At 41.7% G+C, this 24,554-nt stretch overlaps 1 protein-coding gene across 27 annotated transcripts in view; it reads left to right on the top strand.

The window, feature by feature from the left end:
• The window catches only part of MAP2 (microtubule associated protein 2), an 805,405-nt gene that overhangs the window by 555,936 nt on the left and 224,915 nt on the right, over nt 1–24,554 (top strand). For all 27 annotated transcript variants that reach the window (XM_069225688.1, XM_069225680.1, XM_069225684.1 and 24 more), the window contains one exon: nt 748–1,034. In XM_069225688.1, coding sequence (XP_069081789.1) covers nt 773–1,034 — 262 coding nt within the window. In that variant the 5' untranslated portion in view covers nt 748–772. The remainder of the gene's footprint in view (nt 1–747; nt 1,035–24,554) is intronic.

The raw sequence follows: 24,554 nt of genomic DNA, 5'->3' as shown, positions 1-24,554 counted from the left end.
ATTTAGACAACAAGGTGTTCTTCTTTCCTATTTCTGCCTCTCGTGCTTGCAATAAAAATGTATTATATTTTTACATAAAACGTAACGATCAGGGCAGATTGGAATGGCCAGACCTTTTGGCTGTGCCTAAGCTTGTTTTTGAATGGCATGCTCCCAGGAACTTTTTTTAATCAAATATAATAATTCAGAATAGAGAGACTTAGCTTACAAATGTCTCTGAAGTCCTCAGTTGGAAACTGGAGGTGGTGTTTTCGAAGTGAGAGTCATCACCCAGAAAGTGTATAGCCATAAACCTCCAAGTATCGATCGATATGAAAAGGAAAAATGCTGTAGAAAAAAAGACCACAAAAGCAAGTAATTCGTAATGATGGTTTTCCTATTTTCTATAACCCATATTATTGACAAAAAATACAAGGCGCCAATCCTAATTGTTACCATAAAATTAACCCTAACGCTCCCTCTATCTTAACCATACTGCTTACTTCTCCATTACTCCTACGTTATCTCTAAGCTTATGTCTACATGTATACCTGTCCTAACACCTGCAACTACCTTCATCTCTATGCCTTCCCCTACATATGGTCTACACCTACTTGACCTCTTATATCTACCTCTATACCTACAGCTATGACCTATTCCTATTTACTATTACTTTACTTCACAGCTATGCTGATGTGGTACACTCAGGTGGTGCAAAATGACAGATGCTAGAAAGGCTTCACCCAGTACTGTCTGTTGTGATTTCAGGGGAAGCACGTGAGGAAGCAGAAGCATGGCAGATAACCGACAGGATGAAGGGATGCCACAGCAGTGGGCTCCTGGCCAGTTGCCTGCAGCTGCCTCTCATCCACATTCCCCAGACATGAAGGAGCAAGGAAGTCCAGGTGATGGAATGGGTCGGAGTGCCAACGGATTTCCATTCCATGATCCAGAAGAGAGAGGGTACGGCGAACGAAGCCATCAGGATTCATATCCACGGGCCAAAGAGAACGGGATGAATGGAGAATTGACCTCTGCTGACACAGAAACTGCAGGTAATAGAGTAGAAGATGCAATACTCTTCATTGATAGAGAACTAAACAATGATGTTAAGTCTGCATCTTTAAATGCGCCCAATGTTTGTAGATAAAGAATCAGAGTGAAATGTTGAGATAAAGTGATACATTCAGAACCAAGCACTTGGGATGGGTGGAGAAGTCAGGATTATAACTCGGGTTGGCCTCTTAGCTCCAAAGCATCAATGAAACCATTAAACCCACATCTCCTAAGAAGAGTATATTCCCAGCTCTTCTGCGGAAACATTTTGACTCAGGTCTCAACAAACTTCTTTGTAAAAAAACTGTGCGACATAGGGGCTACTTACTGAATTTCAAGAAAACTACATGTTTTTTCCTAAGAAAATGTTCTATCCATGTTCTATAGTATGTTTTTCTTATTTCCTCTTGAAACCTATGGTTTTCTTATTTTGTTTAAAGAAAATCCTTTGCACTAGAAACTGCAGGAAAATATTAATAGATGGCAGTAATTCCACAGAACTGCCAGATCTAACATATAAATGATATTCAGCTCCAAAGATAAAGACTACTTTACTTTCCTAATGTGTTTTTTTTCATTCCTTATCCTTCTTAATTTTTTTGTTTTCCTTTTGTGCTCAAACAATAATAAAAACATTTGTATTTTTATATACATTGATAACAGTCATATGCACTTATATTCATCCTATTTAAATAATATGCAAAGGTTAATTTGTTTTTTCAATTTATAAAAAATATTAGAATTACATGGCTGTCGCTTATAGGTGACAGTATCTTTTTTTTTTTGTGGTGTATTCGTCCATTAAAAATAAAGAAAATCTAACGATTGCACCATAATGCCGAGGACAAACCTACTGGCTTTGGAAATGTGTTTGGTTCTCATTCTACTGCAGTCACTTAGTTATCTGCATACGGTATTCAATAACGGTTGCACCGTCTCCTGCAACAAGGTACAGTTCACAATATGGGGTTTGATTTGATGGGCGGGACTAGCAAAATGCAATACCTTGCCAAAAGAGAGACCCAGCATTGGTGGACTGACTTTCGTGTCCCTTGAATGGTGGGTAGGGCTGGAACAACAATTCCTATTCAAATAGCAAGAATCACTGCTGCCAATTTACCTGAAACTGTGAGGAAATTAGATGCCAATGCCCAGGAAGGCACAATGGTTAGTGTAGTATCACATAGTTTTTTCAAGCAGGGACGAAATAATTAAAACCCATGTCTCCTGGTTCTACACGTATCAGGGTAACCATTCAAGGACATCTTTTTTGTCTTCACAAAATGGGATGGTGAAGTTTTCTAGCTGTGTCCACTGAAGAGCGATCCCAGAAGGATGACTTTGGTTAGATAAAGCTAACAAAAAAAAAGACTGCAAGGATCTTATAGTCTTCCAACACATGGAGACTCAACTTCAGCTCTACCTGGCTAACCGATCTTTTGTTTGTCACCAGTTTTCAAGTGCACTCATGCATCAACTGCTTTCCATCCCTATGGTCATGGGCAGTGATTCACCAAAGTGCCAGGGTAGCGGATGTAACATCATGCATCCTCTGACTCTTAGTGATATCACAGGAATAGCATCTTGTTCCCCACTCTTGGCAGTTCATTAAGCCCCTATTTGCTCCTGTTTGCTGCTGAGGGATTAGAGGAAGAGCCAGAAGCAGAATCTATAGAAAATAAACCCGCCTCTGTCTTTATGAGCCCCTGGGACCAAGAACAGCTAGGGTAATGTGATCGGTGTCAAACGGAAGAGGGAATACCTTCTTCATCCATGCTTGTAGATCTTTTACAATTTTTGGCAATGCCAAAGTATATATCTGCCAACAAGAATGGCTGCCTATAGGGTCGTTTTATGGTTGTTAGAGTATGGACATAGCATGCCATTTATTTGTCTGGGAGTTTTTTTTGACAGAGTGCTGTTTAGGCATTATAAGACAGACGGAGTAAAAATAACAAGGCATTGGTGTTATAAAAATGATAAATTAAGGGAATTAATGGAGAAGGCTTAAGAAAGGGGTAAAATGTTGATGTGGGATCTAATGATTTCTAGGTTGAATAAAGTGATGATGTCAAAGCACTTGGAATCCCAAAGCCTTGTCACAATTATATAAAATGAACAGGAAAGAGAGAGGACACTGATAGGGCAGGGGGACACGTGAAGGTGGGATGAATTTACAATAAAGAAGGTATGAAGATGCAAGGAAACACTGATATGGGTGAGCAAATATATGCTTAGACAGACTTGGCCACCCAAGTCAAATCTATGTCTGGCATCCTACGATGTCTCATTTGTGCTTTATAATATTTAAAAAATTAATTTTGCGGGGTGAGGAATTTGAACAGGGGATAGCCAAGAAAGATAGGAGCAAATGATTAGAAAGGAAACATGATGGCCAAAAATCCAGGGGTGTAACATCGTAACATCGACTATAGAATATATATTGTCAAGGTACATAGATGTAAAGTTCATAATAGCAAATCTGTACTTACCGATATGGCTCATGTACTGGGGCCCTGATATATACTTTTTGACACAAACCTGCATTAGCGCAGGTTTGCGTCAAAAAGTATAGCGCCAGCAAGCACCATTCCAGACCGGCAGCTGGGTGACATATTTAGGGAATGGTGCAAGTCGCCGCTGGAGCCTGGTTAGTGTCAAAATACATGATGCTAACCGGGTGGGGGAGGCGTAGGGAAAACTGGAGGTTGTGTGTGAAAGAATGGCGCTAGTCAGGTTAGAGTCAAAATAATGACTCTAGCCTGACTAGTGCTATTGTTAGACACACAACCCCGTGGACATGATTCCTGTCTAAGTAAAGGCAGGAGTCATGCCCCCCAGCCCAGTGGCCATGCCCAGGGGACTTAAGTCATGGCCATTGGGCACAGTGCCATGCAGGGGACCCAAGTTAGGGTCCCTGAGAAGGAAAAAATAAATAAATATAAAATACTTACCGGGACTTACCTGGGATGGGTCCCCCATCCTGTGGTGTCCCTCTGGTGTGGGTGGGGGTGTCCCTGGGGCCAGGGAAGGGCACCTGTGGGCTCTTTTAATGGTCTCTGACCATGGAACCATGCCCACATGGCCCCCTAAAGCCTGCCCTGACCCAGGTGTTAAATATTGGTGCAAAGCAAGCTTTGCACCATTATTTGACCTCCTACTTCCCGTGCATGATTTTAGCACGGGGGATAAATATGGCGCTAAGGCCATAGAGTCATTTTTTGCACGGGAACGCCTACCTTGGATCTCATTGACGCAAGGTAGGTTTCCACATCCAAAAAATGACTTTAACTCCAAAACTTTGCCCAAAGTTTTAATATAGAGTTTGTTTTGCACCGAATTTGCATAAAAAAATGATGCAAATTCTGTGCAAAACAAGTATAAATATGCCCCTGGATATCTTGGTCCACTGCGGTTTGGCAGCAATATTTACTGGAGCATAATGTTTCTGTAGTTGATATTTCGACATACAACCACTCCAAGAATTGAGAGTTTGAATGTGACGTTTAGCAGCATTACATGAGATAAAGGAACAGATTTCATGAAAGTTGGACATCTTGAAAGAACAAAGGTATGGAAGAAAAAAGAAGATCTGAAAGAGAAGGTATGATTCAAGGATGATGTTGAGATTTAGGGGCTATCTTAATAAAGCAGATGGCAGGGCAAAATTAAGAAGAGCGTTGTTAGGTATGCATGCCCTTCAAAAAGGTTATATGTGAAGAGGATAACTGTGCATCCACAATTTAAAAGTGCATAGTGGTTGGAGGAACAATGTGAAAAACTGAAAACAATCTGAGTCTCAGCAGCAAGTGAATGGGGAAAAGATAGATAGGATGGAAGTTAAAAATAGACAAATGGGTCATGAATAGAGTCCTGGGGTGACCCAAAGAGGAGAAGATGAAGAAAACTTCGAAAAATATCCAGAGAGGAAAGAGTGCCTAAGTAAAACGTGGTTAACTGGTCAAAAGTCAAAGGCAGATCAAGCTGAATGGCAAATGAGGATATGGACAGATGTCAAACTGTAACTGAGGGAAAATGCAGTTTCGGAAGAGTGAAAGAAGTGAAAGCTGATCTGTAGTGGAGAATGTTGAAAAAAGTGACAAGATTGAAGTGCTGGTTAAAGGGTACAAAGCATTTTTCAAGTCCTGACAGAAGAGAGGTCGGCAAGCCAGCAAATTCATGGGATGAAAGGAGATGGCCTTACTAATGACAAAAATGTCACAGAGATCACAGATGATACAAAATAGGCTCTAAAATTGAAGAAGAAACACTTTTTAAACATTTGTTTCCAATTGCCCTCATTGTGTTGCCACAAGAGACTACAGACACATTCCTTTTATGATCTGCACCATATAAATCATAAATATAATTGTTGGAAATTGCCCTTTCTGCAGTGTCATCCCCAGACATTTTGCCTTTGCTCTCTACTTTCTGCTGAATTCATTTCTGTTGGCCCTAGGGCTCTGGGCACTTTACCACTGCTAACCAGTGCTAAAATGCATGTGCTCTCTGCTTAAAACGTGGCAACATTGGCTTATCCTAAACTGACATATTTAAAGTACTTTTAAGCCCCTAGTAAAGTGCACTATAGGTGCCCAGGCCTCTAAATTAAATGCTACTAGTGGGTCTGCAGTGTTGATTGTGCCACCCACTACTGTAGCACTTTAAACATTTCTCAGGTCTGCCACTGCAGAGCCTGTGTGTGCAGTTTTAAACTGCCATTTTGATCTGGCAAGTGAAACTACTTTCCAGGCCCAAACCTTTCTTTTTATTACATGTAAGTCACCCCTAAGGTAGACCCTACTTAGCCACAAGTGCAGGGTGCAGTGTATTTAAAACATTGGACATGTACGTTTAAGTTTAACATCTCCAGGAAGTGAAAAACTGCTAAATTCGCTTTTCACTATTGCAAGGCCTGTCTTTCCCATAGGATAACATTGAGATTACCTTAAAATATATTTTAAGAGTAGCTCCCAGTTGGTAAAAGATAGAAATGTGGAGTTTGGTGTCTCTATTCACAATTTAAAATCATAGCTTATGGTGAAGTCAGATTTAAAACTGAAAGCCTGAAAATACCATTCTTAGAAAGTGAACAAACACAAATGATGGACAGAATGCGGAATCAATCAAATATTCACCCCCAGTCACAGATCTGGGTTTAATCCATCAATTCTTTTGCTCACCATGCCACCCCAGTTTGGACCTAGCCATGTGCAAATCAGTCTTTACCCTGTTCCCCATGGGAACAGTCCTGCCCGAATGGCCAGGCCAGGTCCTTCCTGGACCGGAAACAAGCATCCTGGTACCGGTTTCAGGGTATCACCCTTCATCAGCCAGCCTAGCTTGAATCTAGTGGCATAGTGAGCCCAAGACCCACGTCTGGGCATACCCTTCCCACTTGGGGCGACAAATGCAAAAACAACAGATTATGGACGGAATGCAGAACAAATCAAACATTCACCCCCCCAGTCACAAAGATCTGGGTTTAATCCATCCTTTTTTTGCTCACCACACCACCCCAGTTTGGACCCAGCCATATGCAAATCAGTCTCGACCCTGTACCCCAGGGGAACAGTCCAGCCTGAACTGCCAGGCCAAGTCCTCCCTGGACCAGAAACAGGCATCCTGGGACCAGTTTCAGGGAATCACCCTTCATCAGCCAGGCTAGCTTGAAACTGGTGGCACCAGGTGGTTCAGAAAAGGGAAAAGATAGCGCGGGTACGAAGAAAATGAAAAAATAAATGATATAGGATATCTTGCGAAGCGAACAGCAGAACAGTAACACATGCGAAAAGAATGTGAGGAGAGAAACTGTGAGCATAGGTTCAATATCTGACTCTTGGTCCTGGCACAGCCCTACAAATCAGATCTGGAAAAGTAATCGGGTCTACTATGAAGAACCACATCAGAACAGTTCAGGGTTCTCGGTTGTACAAGCTACGTTACTGTAAGGGAAAAAAAGAATCCCCTAATTCCTCACACAGGCCAATCAATCTCTGCACATGAGTATGCTGCTTTACAATCAGTCTTTCTGTTCTTAATCCCAAGAGAAATCGCTGCTTGAACCAAGAGCTTAATCTACTCTCCCACATTAACTCCATTGCAAAGTCTGCTCGACACCAACTGCGCCTTCTTTGGGGGATTCGTCGCTTCTTCCCGGAGCACGACCTTAAAACCCTGGTCCAAGCGCTGGTTCTCTCCAGATTGGACTACTGCAACTCTCTTCTTACTGGCCTTCCCAAATCCCACCTTTCCCCCCTGAAGTCTATTCTCCATTCAGCAGCTCGTTTCATATATGGGGCCAAAAGAAGCGACTACATCACACCCATTTTATCCACCCTCCGTTGGCTTACCATAGAGGCAAGATCTATCTACAAAACTGCATGTATCACCCACAAAGCCTTGCACTCCTCCTCCCCTCGCTACCTGGTGAATAAACTGAAACTCTCTGGGGGCTCCAGACCATCACGTAATGCAGAAAAGTTATTGCTTGAACCTCCCATTTTCAAGAAGGAAAGATTGATGGCCCAATCCTTTTCAGGCAACGCGGTGAGAATCTGGAACTCACTTCCGCCTCAGCTTCGGACCACCACCTCTTCCCAGGCCTTCAAAACTGACCTCAAAGCTCTCCTCCTTCAAAGACACTTCCAAAGTTAATTCAAGCCCTCTGTTTTCAGAAGGAAGTCCTTCCATTATAGGATATTCTGTTCTCCATGCCTATAGAAGTGCCTTCCCAGGGTGTTCTTGTGTTTTGAGTGTCTGCCATTTAGTGCAGTATTTTACCTCTACCTGTATTTTGTACTCGTTTGTAACATGCACACGGCACCTTTCCTTTTCAACGTATCATTTGCTACCTCTTATATCTTGTTTGCTTTTGATACATGCACAACGGCCACCACTGCCTCATGTAACGTAACTATTGTTTTAGTGTTTTGAGTGTCTACCATTGATTGCAACTTTTTTTTTACCTCTATTCGTACTTTATTTGCTCTTGTAACCTGCACACGTCACTTTTTCCTCTCATAACGTATCGTTTGCTACCTCGTTTATTTTTTGCTCTTGATACGTGCACAATTATCACGATTGCCTCTTGTAATGTAACGCTTGTTTTTGTAACAGGCTCACTTGTAATTCTTCTCCTCTTGTATCTTTACTTTGCCTATTGTGAAGCGCTCTGACACCTTCGGGTAAAGTCCGCGCTATATAAAAACGCATTAAATAAATAAAATAAATTAAAAAAAAGTAGCTGGCAGCAAGTTCGTGTGTACTGCGGTGCCACCGTCCCAGCTGACATACTTCCCGAGTAGCTACATCCTGCAGCGCTGTGTGCTCTGTCCACAGCCAGGGCCAGACAGGTCTGTTATTCCACCAGGCATTTCCCAGGGGGCCGGAGCTGGTGCATCTGTCATTTCCCACAGCTAACCGACCTTACCTGCAGCAGGCAAAGGGAGATTTCAATGGAGAGAGAGGAAGGGAGGGGGAAGCCGGGGAGAAGCTAGAGTGAAAGCTATCAGAAAAGAAAACGAAAGAGAGAATGAGTGGATAGAAAGAGAGAGACTGTGCGACGAGATGAAGGGAGCAGGACGGAGTTGAGCATTTTTGTGAGGGCTGCCTTCGGTTCTCCATTCGGGCCTTGGCTGCGCCTGTCTGGCCTGTACGCAGTTACGGGTGACGAGGTTCCTGCGTACCGGCTTCTGACTGTCGTTCTCCCGCCTCATGTTGGATTCACATCATGGGGCAGCAGCTTGCTTTGTAAACAGTGAGACTCACCCACTCTGCTGCCTGTGACAGAAAGACAATGGTGCTGCAAAGCCCGGCATAAAACATGTTCTTCAATAGGCTTATTCCTTATGAAGTACCTTCTCCTACCCATCCTCCCCGCACATCACCCACCCTCTCCCCCACATCTTTCAGTTAACCTTTCTGTGGAGAGGGAAAATTAATAGGCACTCACTGAAGCTTTCAATGAAGACTGTTAATTGGAAAAATCCATTTATGCTTCAGTCCTCCTTCTCTCTAGAACACACTCACAATTCTGAAGCCTGTAACACCCACCCACACAAAAGATAGCGTGCACACAAAGTACATTGAAGCAAAACATCGAACACACACTTGTTCACAAACCCACACACGGAGATAGCACCCACATGCAGCTATCATGCTATCACCCACAGACTCATGGACAAAAATAAAATGTACTTTTTAATGCCCACTTTTAGTGTAGCATTCGACGCTACAATTTAACCAGTGTGTAAGCAACCCTGTTTTGACAGATAAAGAAACTAATACACAGAAGTTATAGGGCCTCGTGCTCAAAAACTTTGGAGTTTCACAGCCACAGTTATAAATTGTAATCGGCATTGCTTAACAGTGGAAAGATTGCATTGTTTTCTGAGTTGAAAAGAAAAGGTGACTTACGAATGGTATTGCAATTCGCAAAGAAATGCACAGTTACTTTCTGACCATGTTTTCATTAATTAAGCAAGGAATCGGTAGTGCTGCCGAGGACGTGCGGTAACCATTTGCTAAGTGCAGGCTGTCGATATTTCCTGGGTCAGCAAAGCGCGATCTCTGCTTCGCACAATGAGTCGTCATCTGATTCCTGTCAGATTAATTTTAACGAGTTGAGCAGATTGTGACTTTTTGCACACAAAAAAAAATGCTTTGCAGCGCAACGACTGTGAGCAAGCGTTTCGCTGCAATGGGCGTGGCTAGCCGCATCACAATACAAAAAATGTACTGCAACCAGTCTCGTTTGTGCATCATTTCCCTACCATTCTTGCAGGATTATGCCATTCAAACAGTCTAGACAGCCGATATTAGGACATGCCATCCTGGTTCAGCAGCAGACAATTTAACCACTGGGCCATTCACAGTCCACACCAACATGAAGTATTATCGAAGGGTATTTTTTACAAAAATATAATGTGCTTCATTGTATGCCCACTTTAGGACTATTTTTCCAGAGAGCTTCACAAAGACTTATGGGAATGCTTCAGACATAAATTTACTGCAGACGAGTGTCTTTCCTTAGCTTTACTTCTTAGTTGATTATCTTACTAACAGATACCTCTGCAATATTAGTATTGTAAGGATATTGGATGTATTGCTTGGGCAGTACCAAACCAAATCTCTGAGGTGTTTACTGTGTTAGACCTGGTAGTTGAGGGGTGTATGTCAGTTTAGGGAACTCGTAGGATTGCTACATATATGGCATTGAAATTGAATACCAATAACAGTACTGATGTTTCATTTGTATTGCCATACTGGAGCCCAATGGCTTTGCCATTTTTTTTGCATTATGAAATATTGTCTGAATCCCTTGACTATAGATAAATGAATAGTTGGTCTCTCTTGCACAAGTTTTCTCCCCTCAGCTGAACTTGCTTGCTAGGGCTGGAGAAGGCAACTATCCAACTTACTGCAGGGACACATGGGAAACATTGAATTCTGCATACTTGTGTCTGAAGCAGCAGGATCCACGATATATGGTAAGTCAGGTAGCTGCGGGCTTCAGGAAGGGCAGAGGAGCCAGGGAAAGGTAGCTAAGAGGCTATTTCCTCAAAACCCTGTGGAGTAGCTGTGTACAAAAAGAGTGAGAGAAACTTTGACCAAAATGTTTCTGTCTGATTTGTGGTAACTAAAGTCTGCAAAACCTCAAAATTACAATTCCTGTAAATGGTATTCAGTAATGATGAGACATGTAAGACCCCTGTGAAGACTAGGTTGGAAAGTATGCTGAATTTCAGAAAAGACATTAGCTTTCTGCTAGCACACTGAACAAGCTACAATACTCCTTGTGTCAACAAGCTTTAGCACAATGAGCTCCGAGAGGCCCTCTTCAAAGCTATGAAGCCCTCAGACAGCTAGCATTGACAGCTGAAGACAGAAAGCTGTGAGAGTCCAGTTAGAGAGAATATACTGAAAAGAACCCACTCTTCGTATATGATACCTCACACTGCTTTGAGTTTTTTGTTATCTTTTTCAATTTAACTAAACAACTAGGCTGCCTGACCTTGTTTGGCTGGCTCAGGACTGTTACATCCAAAGGTAACTTTGAACACGTATTTAAATCTCCAGGCCTTTTCTGATGACTTGCACTCACATGACTGCCTAACTCTGACCCTAGTTCTCATCAGTTTTCTGACATTGTAACCATTGTCCATAGCTTAACATTGACTTCCCTGGGCTTCTGTCTAACACTGAAATGGTTACGCATTGTTTTCGCACGTTTTCCTGTATTTATTTTCTTTTAATGTTTTGTAATGGTTAGCCAATATTCTCTTTTTTATTTGTGCAAAGTACGTTTTGGTCATACAATATTATGTAGCACAGAAGCCGCAGCACTCAAAACAATGTTCATAATAAAGATGTCCTCCAATTGAGTTGGTTGTAGTGGATTCCTTTAATTAGTAGCCAATGGCATCAAAAGAGATCAGTTGAACATTGAGTGTTTCTTTGAAGCACTAATGTATGCTCATGGATAGTGGAGCATCTTACCGCATAGCACCATAACCCACCCCATGTTTGCACGATTTTCGACATGAACTACTATTGACTATACTTGCTCATCGTATGGGAAGTGCACCCTTTTCTACTATTATTATTACGATATTTAAACCTCACTGTTGTGGTATACAACCTACATAGGCCCCTAGGTAGCTGTCCATGAAATGCAGACAGGATTTTTTATTCTTGGAAAAAAATGCACTCATAATAGTGTTTTTTATGTTCAAACCAACATGTTCTCCTTTATATAGAGACAGTAATTTCTTTGTCAAACGAGTTAGACAATGCTGGAAACCTCTGAGAACCTGCATATCACCCCAGTCAAGTACTATTACTGATTTACAATTGATATCAGACTTATGGAATCCCTGAAGATCTGATAAGTGGGGGTCAAACTATTGAATGGGGAGCAGTATGGGTCTGCAATTTAGGGTAGGAGGATGACTACATTTTTGTTAGGTTTACACATTTTGCATTTCAATGTAAAAGACTAAAAACTTGTAATAAATTGTTTTTATCATAAAGGATCAATATAAAAGACCCAGAACCGACCAAAATCTCAAATGGAAACAGGTCCACGTTGCCACCAAATAACAAAACTGCCTAGCAAACCACATACTCTGTTCTGGTCATCCCAACACCATAAGCAATGTACACATCTTTGTACTTCCTCCAATGAGGTAAATTTGACCAACATAGAAAATGCAAGGAGTAATAGGAACATTACCAAAGCTTTGGCTTGCTGGGCACTACTGATATGTCCAGATCACTGGTATCAACATTAAGGTGCCGCAAGAAGGCGCAAAACAATTGTTAGTGACTGAAGAAATTAAAAATATACAATTTCATTTATGTAATATTCCAACAGAAAGAAAGCATGGCTTATATAAAAAAAATATCGTAGGGTTCAATGAAAATAAATCTTTTTTATTGTTTCACTTGTTTAAAATATTCCCATCAGGAATTAAAATTACCTTTTACCTTGGCAAGCAATTCTAATCTCTACTTCAAAAGCAGGGACTAAAGACTCCCACGTCGGAACATTACCTTAATCCCTTTAGCTGACTCCATCTTTTTAGGAAATAGCTTATGTATATACTGTGCATACACAAAATGTGACGTTCATAACCAGGAAAAGATATGCTGGGTCTGGTGGCTCATTGGCTTCATGCAGCCACTATAGGAATCTGTGATTTCCTCTGGCCACCCCATTACTAAAGAAGCCAACAGCAGGTAAAGATGATCCCAGTAGCTACTGGCCAATCTCACAACTTCTTTTCCCAGTAAAAATAATGAAGTAAATTGGCAAAAAAATTGACGCAATAGCTGGAAAAGTACAATTTACTGGAATGGGACCAAATGGGCTTTAGACCTGCCGACGGGACAGAATCTGCACTTATTCTCGCCTTAGATTAGTTAAGGATGAGAGTGGGCAATGGTCAAACAGCAGTTTTGACATTATTAGATCTGTCAGCTGCGTCTGACATGATAAATCATTTCACTCTCATTCTTAGACTACGGGAGATAGGTGTGGATGCCATTCTCCTAAAATGGTTAGAATTCTATCTTACAGATAGATCTCAGGCTATTTCACTTCTACCTTTTTGTTCAGAATTTAAGAAAACCGAGTATGGGGTGCCCTGCTCTGTGCCCCATACTCTTCAATATTTATCTGCGACCCATGCTGACCCTTATTAGATCATACAGGATTTTGTTTGTAAATTATGCAGACGACACACAGCGGATTTTGGCCCTAGATAGAAACAACCACAACCCAATGGAAGGCTTGCATAGTTGCCTTAATGACATAGCAAACTGGCTGAAAAGAAACTCTCTGAAATTTAATGGAGGAAAAACAGAGTTTTGCTGCTGCGCACCCTCCAAAGAGCCCCAATATCTCCCACAGGGTTTCTGGCCCTGGATTTTTACAGACAATCTTAAAATATCTCACGTAGTCAGGAACCTAGGTATTTTAGTGGATGGCAAACTAACCCTGGAGACCCATATTAATAAAACTGTCAGCACCTGATTTGGTGTCCTACGGAACCTCAGGAAGATTGTACTGCTCTTGCCTCAGCCAGCATGGAAACTAGTGGTTCAGAACATGATTCTGAGTTGAATCAACTACTGCAATGCTCTTCTCCTGGGGGTGGGGGTCCCAGAATATTTTCAAAAGAGGCTCTATTGAGTACATGCACCAGCTGGTAAGCTCACTCTGAATAAACCCAGATTTGACTTATCATCTAGCACCTTAAGAGAATTGCATTGGTCACAGTGGAGGAGATAATAATCTTTAAATTTATGGTTGTGGTCTATAAAGCCATAAACAAAATAGGTCCCAAGGCTTTGCAAAACCTGTCCAAACACTGTAAACTCCTTAGGGATATGCACTCTGCCTCTGCAAATCTGGTCTGCATCTCAAGAGGAAGAGCTTTCCAAGCCAAATCAGCTCAACTCTGGATTTCTCTCCCTACTCCTCTCAGAGCTAGTGCAAATCTCTCTGGTTTTAGAAAAAAACCTGAAGACCTGGCTATTTCCACAATAATCTGTAAACTCTTTTAACTACTGTTAGACTAGACAGCCTTAAGGTGGTTTTTACCCAACATTTTTCTGACCTACTTTTTGATGGTTTTAGGACTCTGCACACTTTACCACTGCTTACTAGTGCTAAAGTGCTCTCTCCCCTAAGCATTGTAACATTGGCCCAAACCCAATTGGTATAATTAATTTACCTAGAAATCCCTAGTAAAGTGCACTAGATGTACCAAGGACCTGTAAGTTAAATGCTACTAGTGGACCTGCAGCACTGATGGTGCTACCCACATAAGTAGCGTCTTAACCATGTCTCAGGCATGCCATTGCCAGGCCTGTGTGTGCAGTTACACTGCCACTTGTTCTTGGCATTTAAAACTACTTGCCGAGCCTTAAATTCCCCTTTTTTCCATATATCACCCCTAAGGTAGACCCTAGGTAAACCAACGGGTATGGTGCTATGTAAAAGGCAGGACATGCACTTATAGATTTTACATGTGCTGGTAGTGAAAAACCCCTGAAGTTGTTTTTCACTACTGTGAAGCCTGCTCCTCTAATAGGCCAGCATTAGAGATTCCCTTATATGCTTTTAAGTGGTAGTTTTTGATCTGAGAGGGCTAGATTTGTCATATGTGGTATGACTGGAATAGCAGCAAGCAATCCTACTTACTGGTGAAGTTGGATTTTACATTACTATTTCAGATATGCCACTTTTAGAAAGTAGGCATTTTCCTGCACTTGCTGTCTTCTGTGCCATACAACCTGTCTTCAATCCACGTCTGGTCTGTGCTGGTTGACAGCTCCCCTTGTGCATTTCACCCAGACAGCCATATACACAGGGCACTCAGCTGCATCTGCATTCACCTGCATACAGATGGGTTTCCCTGGACAGGAAGGGTGGAGGGGCTCTCACACACTTCAAAGGCCAGTGCCCTGCCCTCACTTAAAGGACTGACGGACAGGGTTGAGTTGAAAGGGGAATTTGTGCACTTCAAAACCAATCTTTGAAGTTTCCTCCGCTTCAGAGGCACTTCAGGGTATATACTCTGGGTCTGTGACCCCAGCAAATCAGACCCTACTGGACTTACAACTGGACTGTGTCAGAGGGACTGCCTGGCTGCCCAAAGTACTCTTCTCGACTGCTTTGCTGGAAGGACTGCTGGCCTGCTTGTTGCCCTGCTTCCTGCTGACCCCTGACTCTGCTGGAAGGTCTCTGCCTTCCTCCTCAAGTGCTCTTCAAGGGCTTGGATTGAGCTTGCCTCCTGTTCTGAGGTCTCAGGGCTATCAAAGATCTTCACCAAAAAGAAGAAAATCCAGTGCGTTGGAAATCTGACGCAACACCTAAAAAATCTGATGCATCGCCTGCCAGATCGACTCAGCACCTGCTTTGTGGCTGAAAAATCACTGCATCGCCTTCCGGATCGACGCAGCGCCTGTTGCCTCTGCTCAATGCGTTATGCGTTTTCCACTCATCATCCCTGGGCATCAAAATATCCCCGCATCGCAGTGAGGAACCAAGGCTGCGCTCCTGGAAACTGATGTGTTGCCTTGAACTATGTGTTGCCTTGAACTGGGGAAAGAAACAACACACTGCCTTTGCCGCACCAGAAAAAATCGATGCATCGCTTTACTTTTCAACGCATTTCCTCCACTGCGTCGTTATTTTTATTATGCATCCCAGGTACTGTGTGTTAAAACAATACAACCACTGATTCTTAAGGATTAAGACTCATTTAACATTTAAAAAGTGATATCTTGACTTGTGCATTTTGGATATTGTCGTTTTGGGCTTAGTTTATTCAGATAAATAATATCTATTGTCCTACACTAGTGTGGAGTACCTTTTGTGCTGTTTTACTTTATAACATATTGCACAAATACTTTACACATTGCCTTCTAAGTTAAGCCTGCCTGCTGTTTGCCAAGCTACCGGAGGGTGAGCACAGTATACTATAGGTTGTGTTGTGACTTACCCTGACTAGAATTGTGGTGCCTACTTGGGCAGGGTGCATACCTCTTCCAACTAGAGGCCCAATTTCTAGCAACTACCTACTGAAGTTTTTTATTAATTTAATTTTTCTGAAATCAGTTAACTTTTACAGGACTTTTACTGCAATAGTTCCATAGCGCCAAGATACCTGTCAGGTAAACGTTTGCGCTTTAACAAATGTTCGTTACTTACTTTACTTACTTGATGACATAATTGAAGTATTGAATCCAAGTGTGTCTACTCAATCCTTCTTCCTTCTGGGGTTGATTAACTCAAAAGCTTTAAGTCGGTAACAGTAAACGTTGGTTATTTAGTGCCAAGATGCCCGTACAGTTGAACGTTTGTTTTTAAAATATATCTATGTGTTACATTTATGAAAGAGCATTACCAATGCAAGTAGGAGGTCCCACATAACAAGAGTACACAGGGGTTTAGGTCTCCCATAGTCCATAGTTCATACAGTCTTAATTTATCACAGATGTGTAATTTAAATATTCCAATACAGTAAATTTTATGTTGCATTACTTATTGTACCATGAATAAGCACAAAACATCATCACTGACACCTAAAATGACATCACAACAGTATTGTTTGGTCAGAAAACACTGGCTGAATAGTATCAGTGAGTGATCAAAAACACACATTTTTAAGAGAAATCTCATGTGAAATGTTGTAAGTGGAAAATGTCGGCACAATAGACATTTTTTCAAAAATTTTGGAGATGCTGATAAAATATAATCAGCGATTCGTTTAGTTTTATGCAAGAAAGTATTCAACTCTCCAGGTTTAAAAACACTTATTTTCTCTGACATACTATCAGGCATAATTCAAACAAGGTAATCAGAGGATCAACAAGGGCATATTTGTTAGATACAGTTCATGTTATCCGGGCTCCTTGTCTTGCACCTATCAAGGCCTTCTACGAGATGCCAGCAGTAGCACCCTAGTCCATAAAATGCAAATGTCCAGTTTTTTGTGTCTGCTGTTATTCAAAATAGTCTGATAGTTAATGTGCACTCTCCAGGGTATCGTCAGCGTATTTCGACCTTGGTGAAGGTGTGGGAAGAGATCAGCAAGGTCTTCATCCGGCCTTATGTTAGCCCTAGTCTCCTTTCGTTTTAGTTGTTTAGTAGTTTTTGTTTCCTTATGTAGCTGGCCACTGTGCAGCTCTGGATTCGTCAATTTACATTTGAATCAGACAGACAGGTGTGAAGGATGTGCTCCGGTCGGGTACCATTCAACAAGCAGCACCTGCGCTGAGATCACTGCTGCGTGTTTTCTTGGTTTGGGCTGTTAGGCTGGAGTGGAGGTGTGAGTTAAGTCTAAGGATCACTTCTTCCTTTTTCTGTTGACGATCATATGCACCTCGAAAATGATTGCTAAGTAATGTAAAATAAAAATTTATTGATGGGAATACTTAATTTACTCACCTTTTATGCATTAACATTGTTTGATATATGGACACTGGGAGACCCCTGTGCACTTTAAGTTGAGATGCTCACATTTAGAATTCGACATTTAGTTTTAGACATCATGATTAGTTCTAGGTAAAGGCGACACAACTAATCAATTGGTGGTAGGGTTTGGCATACGAAGAAGGTTTGGAATAACTTTTTGTGTTTAGTCTTCACATTTAGAGGAAAGGTGAACATTCTAGAATTAGACAATAAGGAATCAATGTTGCCATCAGTTGGCTCACAGGGTAGCTCTCCTTATAGGGAGGCTGGAAAGGCAACACATCCAGGCATTAATTACTAAGCATACAGTAAATTACCTTTATCATATTTTAATATTTGCAGCAACATACTGGACGGATAGACATAACAATGGGCAACTAAATACATTAGCAACCTCATAGTACGTAGCTCACAGTGGGGCGGTGGACTGAGTGACTCGGGGGAACGAGTTCCCCAGTGAAGAAGTACAACTGATGGCCCACTGGGTGCCAGTTTGTTAGCATAGCGATGGGTTTTGCACCACAGCAATGACCCTCTATTATGGAGCATTCCTCCTCCATAATAGAGGGTTGCAGGAATTCCATGTGCATGAGTATTGCCATGGTTCCTGCAAGATTCCATGAGATTGTTTATATTCATCTATGGGTTCTGTTGCACCTCCACACTTCCTCAAATTCAGTGCTACACAGTGAAAAAGATAACTCCGAATACACGAGCTAGCAAAATCAGCCCGAGCATTGCGCAAGCATCTGGCATCAATCAATCAGTGTCCTCTTAATGGTGGAAGTTGATTGTCTGACATAGGCAGTGCAAACACTCGTATTTATTTTGACATTTCACTCCACACTGCCCCGTGCTGCACTATCCTGGGGTCCTCAGCGAGTTACAAGAAGAGACAGTAGACAAGCAGTCGATGACCCTAGGCTGTCAGACCCAGACAGAGATGTCTCATGAGTAAATAACTGCTTACGTGCCAACGTTGACATATCATATTACTTTCTAGTCTTGTCTATAGTGCTAAGCCAAATTGTCAGTTTGGATGCAGTAGAACAGCTCATCAAACTGCAGGGTCTAAGCAACTAGAAATCCTCTAGGGCACAGTGTCCATAAGGTTATGAACTGCAGCAGCATACAAAATCACATCCACAGGCTGCCCTGAAGTTTGGACTCTGACTGTTCGGAGCTCTCAAAGTTGTCGGAAATAAAATGGCTTCATTTTTATATTAAGATTTATATTTTTACGTTTTCTCTGCTGATTCAGTGTTTTTGTACGCTGTGTGCTTTTTAGAAGGCCAAATGGCCCGCTGACTGTATCACCCTTTAAAGTCCCTGCTCTTTGGTTTCCTTTAGTTTTGTATGTCCTAAATGTGTTGCTTTTGACTAGAGATGTGAGCGTCCAATAGCACGCCACAGTGAATGCAATTCTAGTGCATAGGTAGGCACTTTTTTTTTAATTAAAAAGGACGCCCTGTGCCAACACTAATCTAAATGAATGGGGTTAAGAATCAACCCACTGAAATCCACCCGTATTTATTAAAACATATCTTTCTACTGTTTTCATGGAATTGATCGAGTATTTGATAAATTGTCCATACCCTTTGCGCTTTAAAACATATTTTGTTAATCATGCTCCAGCTTCCAGTGATTTGATTTATCAGCAGCATTTAAATAAATCACTAAAATGCAAAGCACTCCTGTGCCCTTAAAATCAATATTTTTTCCATGTGTGTATCGTACGCAGGTTAAAAAGCTTATTCTATGCTTCTTTATAGAACTACAAGACATTAAACTGCTTTGTTTTTGTTTTTATTTTGAAAAACTTTGATAGTAACAAATTATCATATGTGTAATCCTCAAATGTGTTAATCCCTTAGCCACAGTCGGACATCTTCAAAGTCCTTTTGACACAAGAACAGTGACATCACACCATACCATCCATGAGCGAAAAGGAAGGAAGCAAAGGGGGGTTTATATTGCGTATATCTATGTTGGAAGACCAGAATTATGAACAAGAAAAAAATGTTTCTCCTGCACAGAATCTTAGATTTAGGCACGCTATAAACTGCCAAACAGCGAACAACGTTGGAAAATGGAATTTGTAGGGATGGCTTGATACTCTAACGTACCCTCCTGTTGTTTTTGAAAAGTGTTTGGGAAAGTGAGAGAGCCCTGTATCATTCCCTCCTTCTTGGAATACATTGAGTCTCCAGCAAACTCACAAAAGGTGATGGATGGATCCTTGCTTTAAGTCTAACCACTGGCAATCGGGGTAGCATCCCAACCCATCTTTCTTTTGCCCATCATGCCACCTCCGATTAGGCCCGACTATATGCATATCAGTCTTAACCCTGCTCCATTAGTAACAGTCCAGCTTGAACTGCCAAGCCAGGTCTTCTCTGAACGGGAACACAAACAGCCAAAGACTAGTTTTGCCCTTAAGTCAGGTCTAGCTTGGTTCCAGTGGCACAGTGGGCAAGGGACCCACATCTGGACATACCCTTGGCCACTTAGGCTGTTTCATCAAACACACAAAAGGTTATAGGAGGACACGTGCAATGAGGCTAACCACTAGCAATTGCTCTGGGTAGCATTCCACCCCATCACTCACTATACCTGTCTAATGAACCCTAATCAGGGTAAACCGGTCTCTGGTTGGTTGTGTTCTTGTTCATGGAGATTCTGGCCTGGCAGTTCAGGCTGGACTGTTCTTATTGGAGCAAGGTCAAAACTGATCTGCATATGGCTGGGTCCAAATTGAAATGGCATGGTGAGAAAAAGAACAATGCTACCTTGAGACATTGCCAGTGGTTAGATAAATTGTAAGCATTTCTCCCATCACCTTTTGTGGGTTTGAGACTCTAACTCCCTGATAAACCTACCTGGTATCTGCTCTACAGGTACAACACAGTTTTTGTATGCATGAACCAATCTCCAGAAATCTGCTTTTCTTATCTTAGCAAGTATAACCTTTTCAAAGAATATTGCTAAGGCAGCCTTGCTTCTCATGGCTTGGTCACTGAAGAGTCCAGGGAACTTGGAAGAGTTGGTTTATTGAATGGTAGCTATATGTAATGTGTGTGACAGTCTTCAAGCCTGGTATTTATTTAGACTGCTTCTCATGTAATACAGAAACAAAAGGCGGTAGTGGCTGGTTAATCGTAGTGAAATTGTGGTATCCAAACTTCCACTCAGAAGTGAGAATGTATGGAAACAATTTTTAGATGAATGTGAGGCAGAGCATTAAGCATCCTTATAAAACACAAAAAAAAATTCCCCAAAGACAGAGCACTAACTTCACTAGCCCTGCGAGTGGATGATACAGCCTTTAAGAAGAACACTTCATGTGTAAAGATCAAGCATGCTCCATCAGCATTATGGAGATTCAAAGGAAAGACATATATTCATAACCATGGAAAACATATCTAGAAGCCTTCTAGGCAATATTGTTTGACAATCTCTGTGAAATCAAGACAAGACCTATCTCATCTTCTCCTGCAAGCAGTGACTGTTTCGAAATTCTGATCTCAGACAGTGCAACAAATAAATCAGGGTGCTTTTAGCCGTTCGATTAAAGAAGTGGACCCAATAGGATACAGAAAATATATAGATCCTGTCCATGAGTCATTAGCACACTTTGAGGTGGAAGACCTATTTGCTGAGATGGATGCACTGAACGCATAGAGATCCTCACCTGGAGAGGGAGTTGGGGGGCTCTCTAATTATGGTAGGCATTCTTCCACCAAGGGAGCATAGGCCAGAGCCTCGACCAAACTGCTGATCCATATACCAAAGTATTAATAAGCAACATTAATTCTACTCAAAGTGGACGAAAAATGTTGTATACTTCAGTGTCCTTTACATCAAAGACAAGAGTGCTATTTAGGGGGCTCTGTTCTAGCTCCAGCATTCAGCAGTCTGGTACTCCATAGAAACCAATGTAAATTATTTTATTACATCTAGACTATATCAGTAGTCTTTGGTGTTTCTTGTAGCACATGCTTGCTTCCCATAGTCTCCCATTTCATTCCCTGTCCCACACGACTATTCTTCTGAAGTACCCTATGGTATGCAATTTTTGACATTCATTCTGAAAGACTCATGAAGCACATTGTAGCAAATAAATCTGTGATAGCTGTATTTATGTGCCATAAACTGCTTATTGGCCCCATGTGTATAGCTCTCAATTGATTCACAGTTTTGAATGCAGCACCATGGCACTTCTGAAAGAACTGTGTCAACAAGTAGTTATCATGGAATGCAGATGAGCAGAAAAGTTAAAAACTAGATTTTCCAATTTTTGGGTACAGGCTGTGCAGACAAAGTCCTGCATCTGTGCCGGAGCTTTTTATACAATAGCGAAAAACTCCATATTGCAAAAAAATAATTATTGCTTGCCTTGGTGTCTTGGACATTGTCACCTTACTGTAAACTAGAGGTCTCAGAATTAAAGTTACTTCCAAAGTGGTAATCTGTCATATTTGTACTTATAAGTATCCTCTAAGGTCTCCTCTAGGTGCCCCAGGGGTGGGGTGCCATGTAACTATGAGCAGGAACATTATAAAAGATATTTTATATGCCTGTTGAGAGAAAAACTGCCCAGTTCGATTTTCCCCATTACAGATACTTAGCTCCATAGACTAATCCTGGGATATTTTATTTAAGTATAAATATTGCTAGGAAGGAGCTAGAAACAACTTAAAAGATTGGTATGGTAAATCTAACATCTTGCCCATGTTGAACTTATCATAACCAATACAGAAGAGAAGCTATAGGACCATCTTTTCTGTGAGCCAAAATCCAGCCTTCTGGCACCCTCTCCTGATTGGTAAACCTTAACAGGCTTAGCCAAGCTGCTTTGATGGGGTGATAAGTGGCCTGCATAAAACAGAGGTTATCTGGTGGGAGGAAGCTCTGCAGCTGAAGAGAACAGGTCAGAAAGGGGGGTGGGTAAATCAAACTTGGCTTCAAAGTGAGCAGGACAACAAGGAATGCCTGCCAGGCCTACATCCTTTTCCTGTACCCCCTGGCCAGATGACAGTTCTAGGAATGGAATTTGCAGAAGGTTTGGGAGGGGGGGGGTGTTAATGGAAATGAGCCACACCAGTAGGTTGGTTTACCAGGTCTTATTCTCCTCGAGAGGAATCCCCCATCTTGAATTTTAAAGTGCAGTGCTTTGTGGGACAAGAATATGCCACACTTTGGAGGAAGCTGTCATGCTTTTGGGTATTACCCTTTACCTCACTGGACAGGGGTGCCCCCTGCTCGTCACCCCAGATCATTGAATAAATATGTGAGAGCTGCATAGCAAATCAGATCAGCTGCCTGAATCTACAAGGAGAAGAAGGACTGCCTTGCTGGAACCCTCGTCTGCACACCAAAAGATTGCACTCCGAGGGACTTCTCCTGCTGCACACTGGAAACTACAGCCCCAAGGACTTTGCCTTGATTTCAAAAGGATGAGGGAGTGGACTTCCTGAAACAACAGGTTAACAGAGCTTTCCTGAAGCATATCCCTCAAGAAGGCATCAGCCTGTAGTGTATCCAGTGGAATTTTAAGGATTTGGCCAGTTGCACTGTTGGCATTGTGGTTCCAAACTTCCATGGACTATCTCAGAGCTTCTATACCCATGATTTGTGTTTTGGACACTTTGAACCCTCAAGGGGAAGTTCTGGAAGAAGTTCCAGAAGTTTGGTGCAATTTTTGGAAAAGCTACATAAGTGGACCAACCCATTGTCAAGAGTCAAGCCGACTACCTTCAACCATGACCCAGCATGGATTTCAGGTTTGGCCCACTGAAACCCCTAGAGCTTCAGACTTCTGGGATTTGATCTGGGCCTCACGGAGAAGCAATTCAACAACGTTGCATCAAAATCGACTTGCTGGAGGGGACCGCACAACATCGAGAGAAAATCCCCCAGAAACGTTTCTAAGTTTGAAGGTAAAATTCTGACCGGGGCCTCCCGCCTAGTGTATCCGACCAGAGGTCCATCGCGGTTGGCCTCAAACTTTGACTTTGTCCTGGTCAAGCACGACTAGATGTTCCAAGTTGGCGCTATACATTTTTAAGCACTTAAAAGTGTTAAATCTTTAAAAATTCATATCTCCAGTTCCCTACATTGGATGTTTTACATTTTGGTGTCATTTTAAAGATAAACATATTTCCTATTTGTATAAATTGGTGTGGGATTTTTATTGTGTGCTGTGTCTTACTTATTTCATGTATTGGTATTTTTAAATGCTTTGCAAACCTGTAACCTGAATTAAGCCTGTCTGCTCGCAGCCAGCTACCAAGGGTTGAGCTAGGGACTAATGTATTGAGACCCTGTCTGGACCTTATATTGCACTGGTGGCCTTATTGCTAATGGTAGGTGTTTTCTTGTTCCTACTAATAATCCACCTTCCAACACTCACCACAAATATGGTAATAATTCTTGAGCTTTAAGTTAGCCAAGACACTCTAGGTCTCAGCTGTGGCAGTAATTAAAAACGCATGTTAAATGGGTCCCTATCTCACACTCTATATGTTTCCTGATACTTATAGCCACTTCAATACAATTACTGTAAAGAACATACAGCAACCTATGTCAGCAAAATAGTTCCTATTAGTATTGCAAATGTTTTACTTAATCTTGTATTTCCATAGAGTGTTAGCTTTTATCAGGATGTGGTGTTTCTGTGGTTTTATTTTTCATGCAGCTTCTTATTCTCGTATAGTGCACATGCTGAACTATAACTGCTATGATTGGGAATGCTGGAATTGAGGCTAAATTCAGTGCATATTTAGCACAGTACCTAACAGTGGGTGAAGAAGATATTCAGAATACATGAACATCCAATACAGAGCAATGGTTATGTGTGTCTTTTGCAGTTGACATTATATGAAAATGTATGTTAGGAGGTAGACAGATGTCAGAATGTTGACAAGGCGAAAGTAAAATGCAGTGCATACAGGTGAGTGGGTGTGTTGTGTGTTTGGGGGTTGGTGAAGTGAAGGAGATGCGAGGAAATATACACCATAGAAAGTGAAAA

Source organism: Pleurodeles waltl, chromosome 3_1, assembly GCF_031143425.1.
Source record: "Pleurodeles waltl isolate 20211129_DDA chromosome 3_1, aPleWal1.hap1.20221129, whole genome shotgun sequence".
In the NCBI taxonomy this organism is placed as follows: Eukaryota; Metazoa; Chordata; class Amphibia; order Caudata; family Salamandridae; genus Pleurodeles; species Pleurodeles waltl.
Note: the sequence above shows the minus strand (reverse complement) of the source record. Positions and strands in the feature narration are given on the sequence as shown.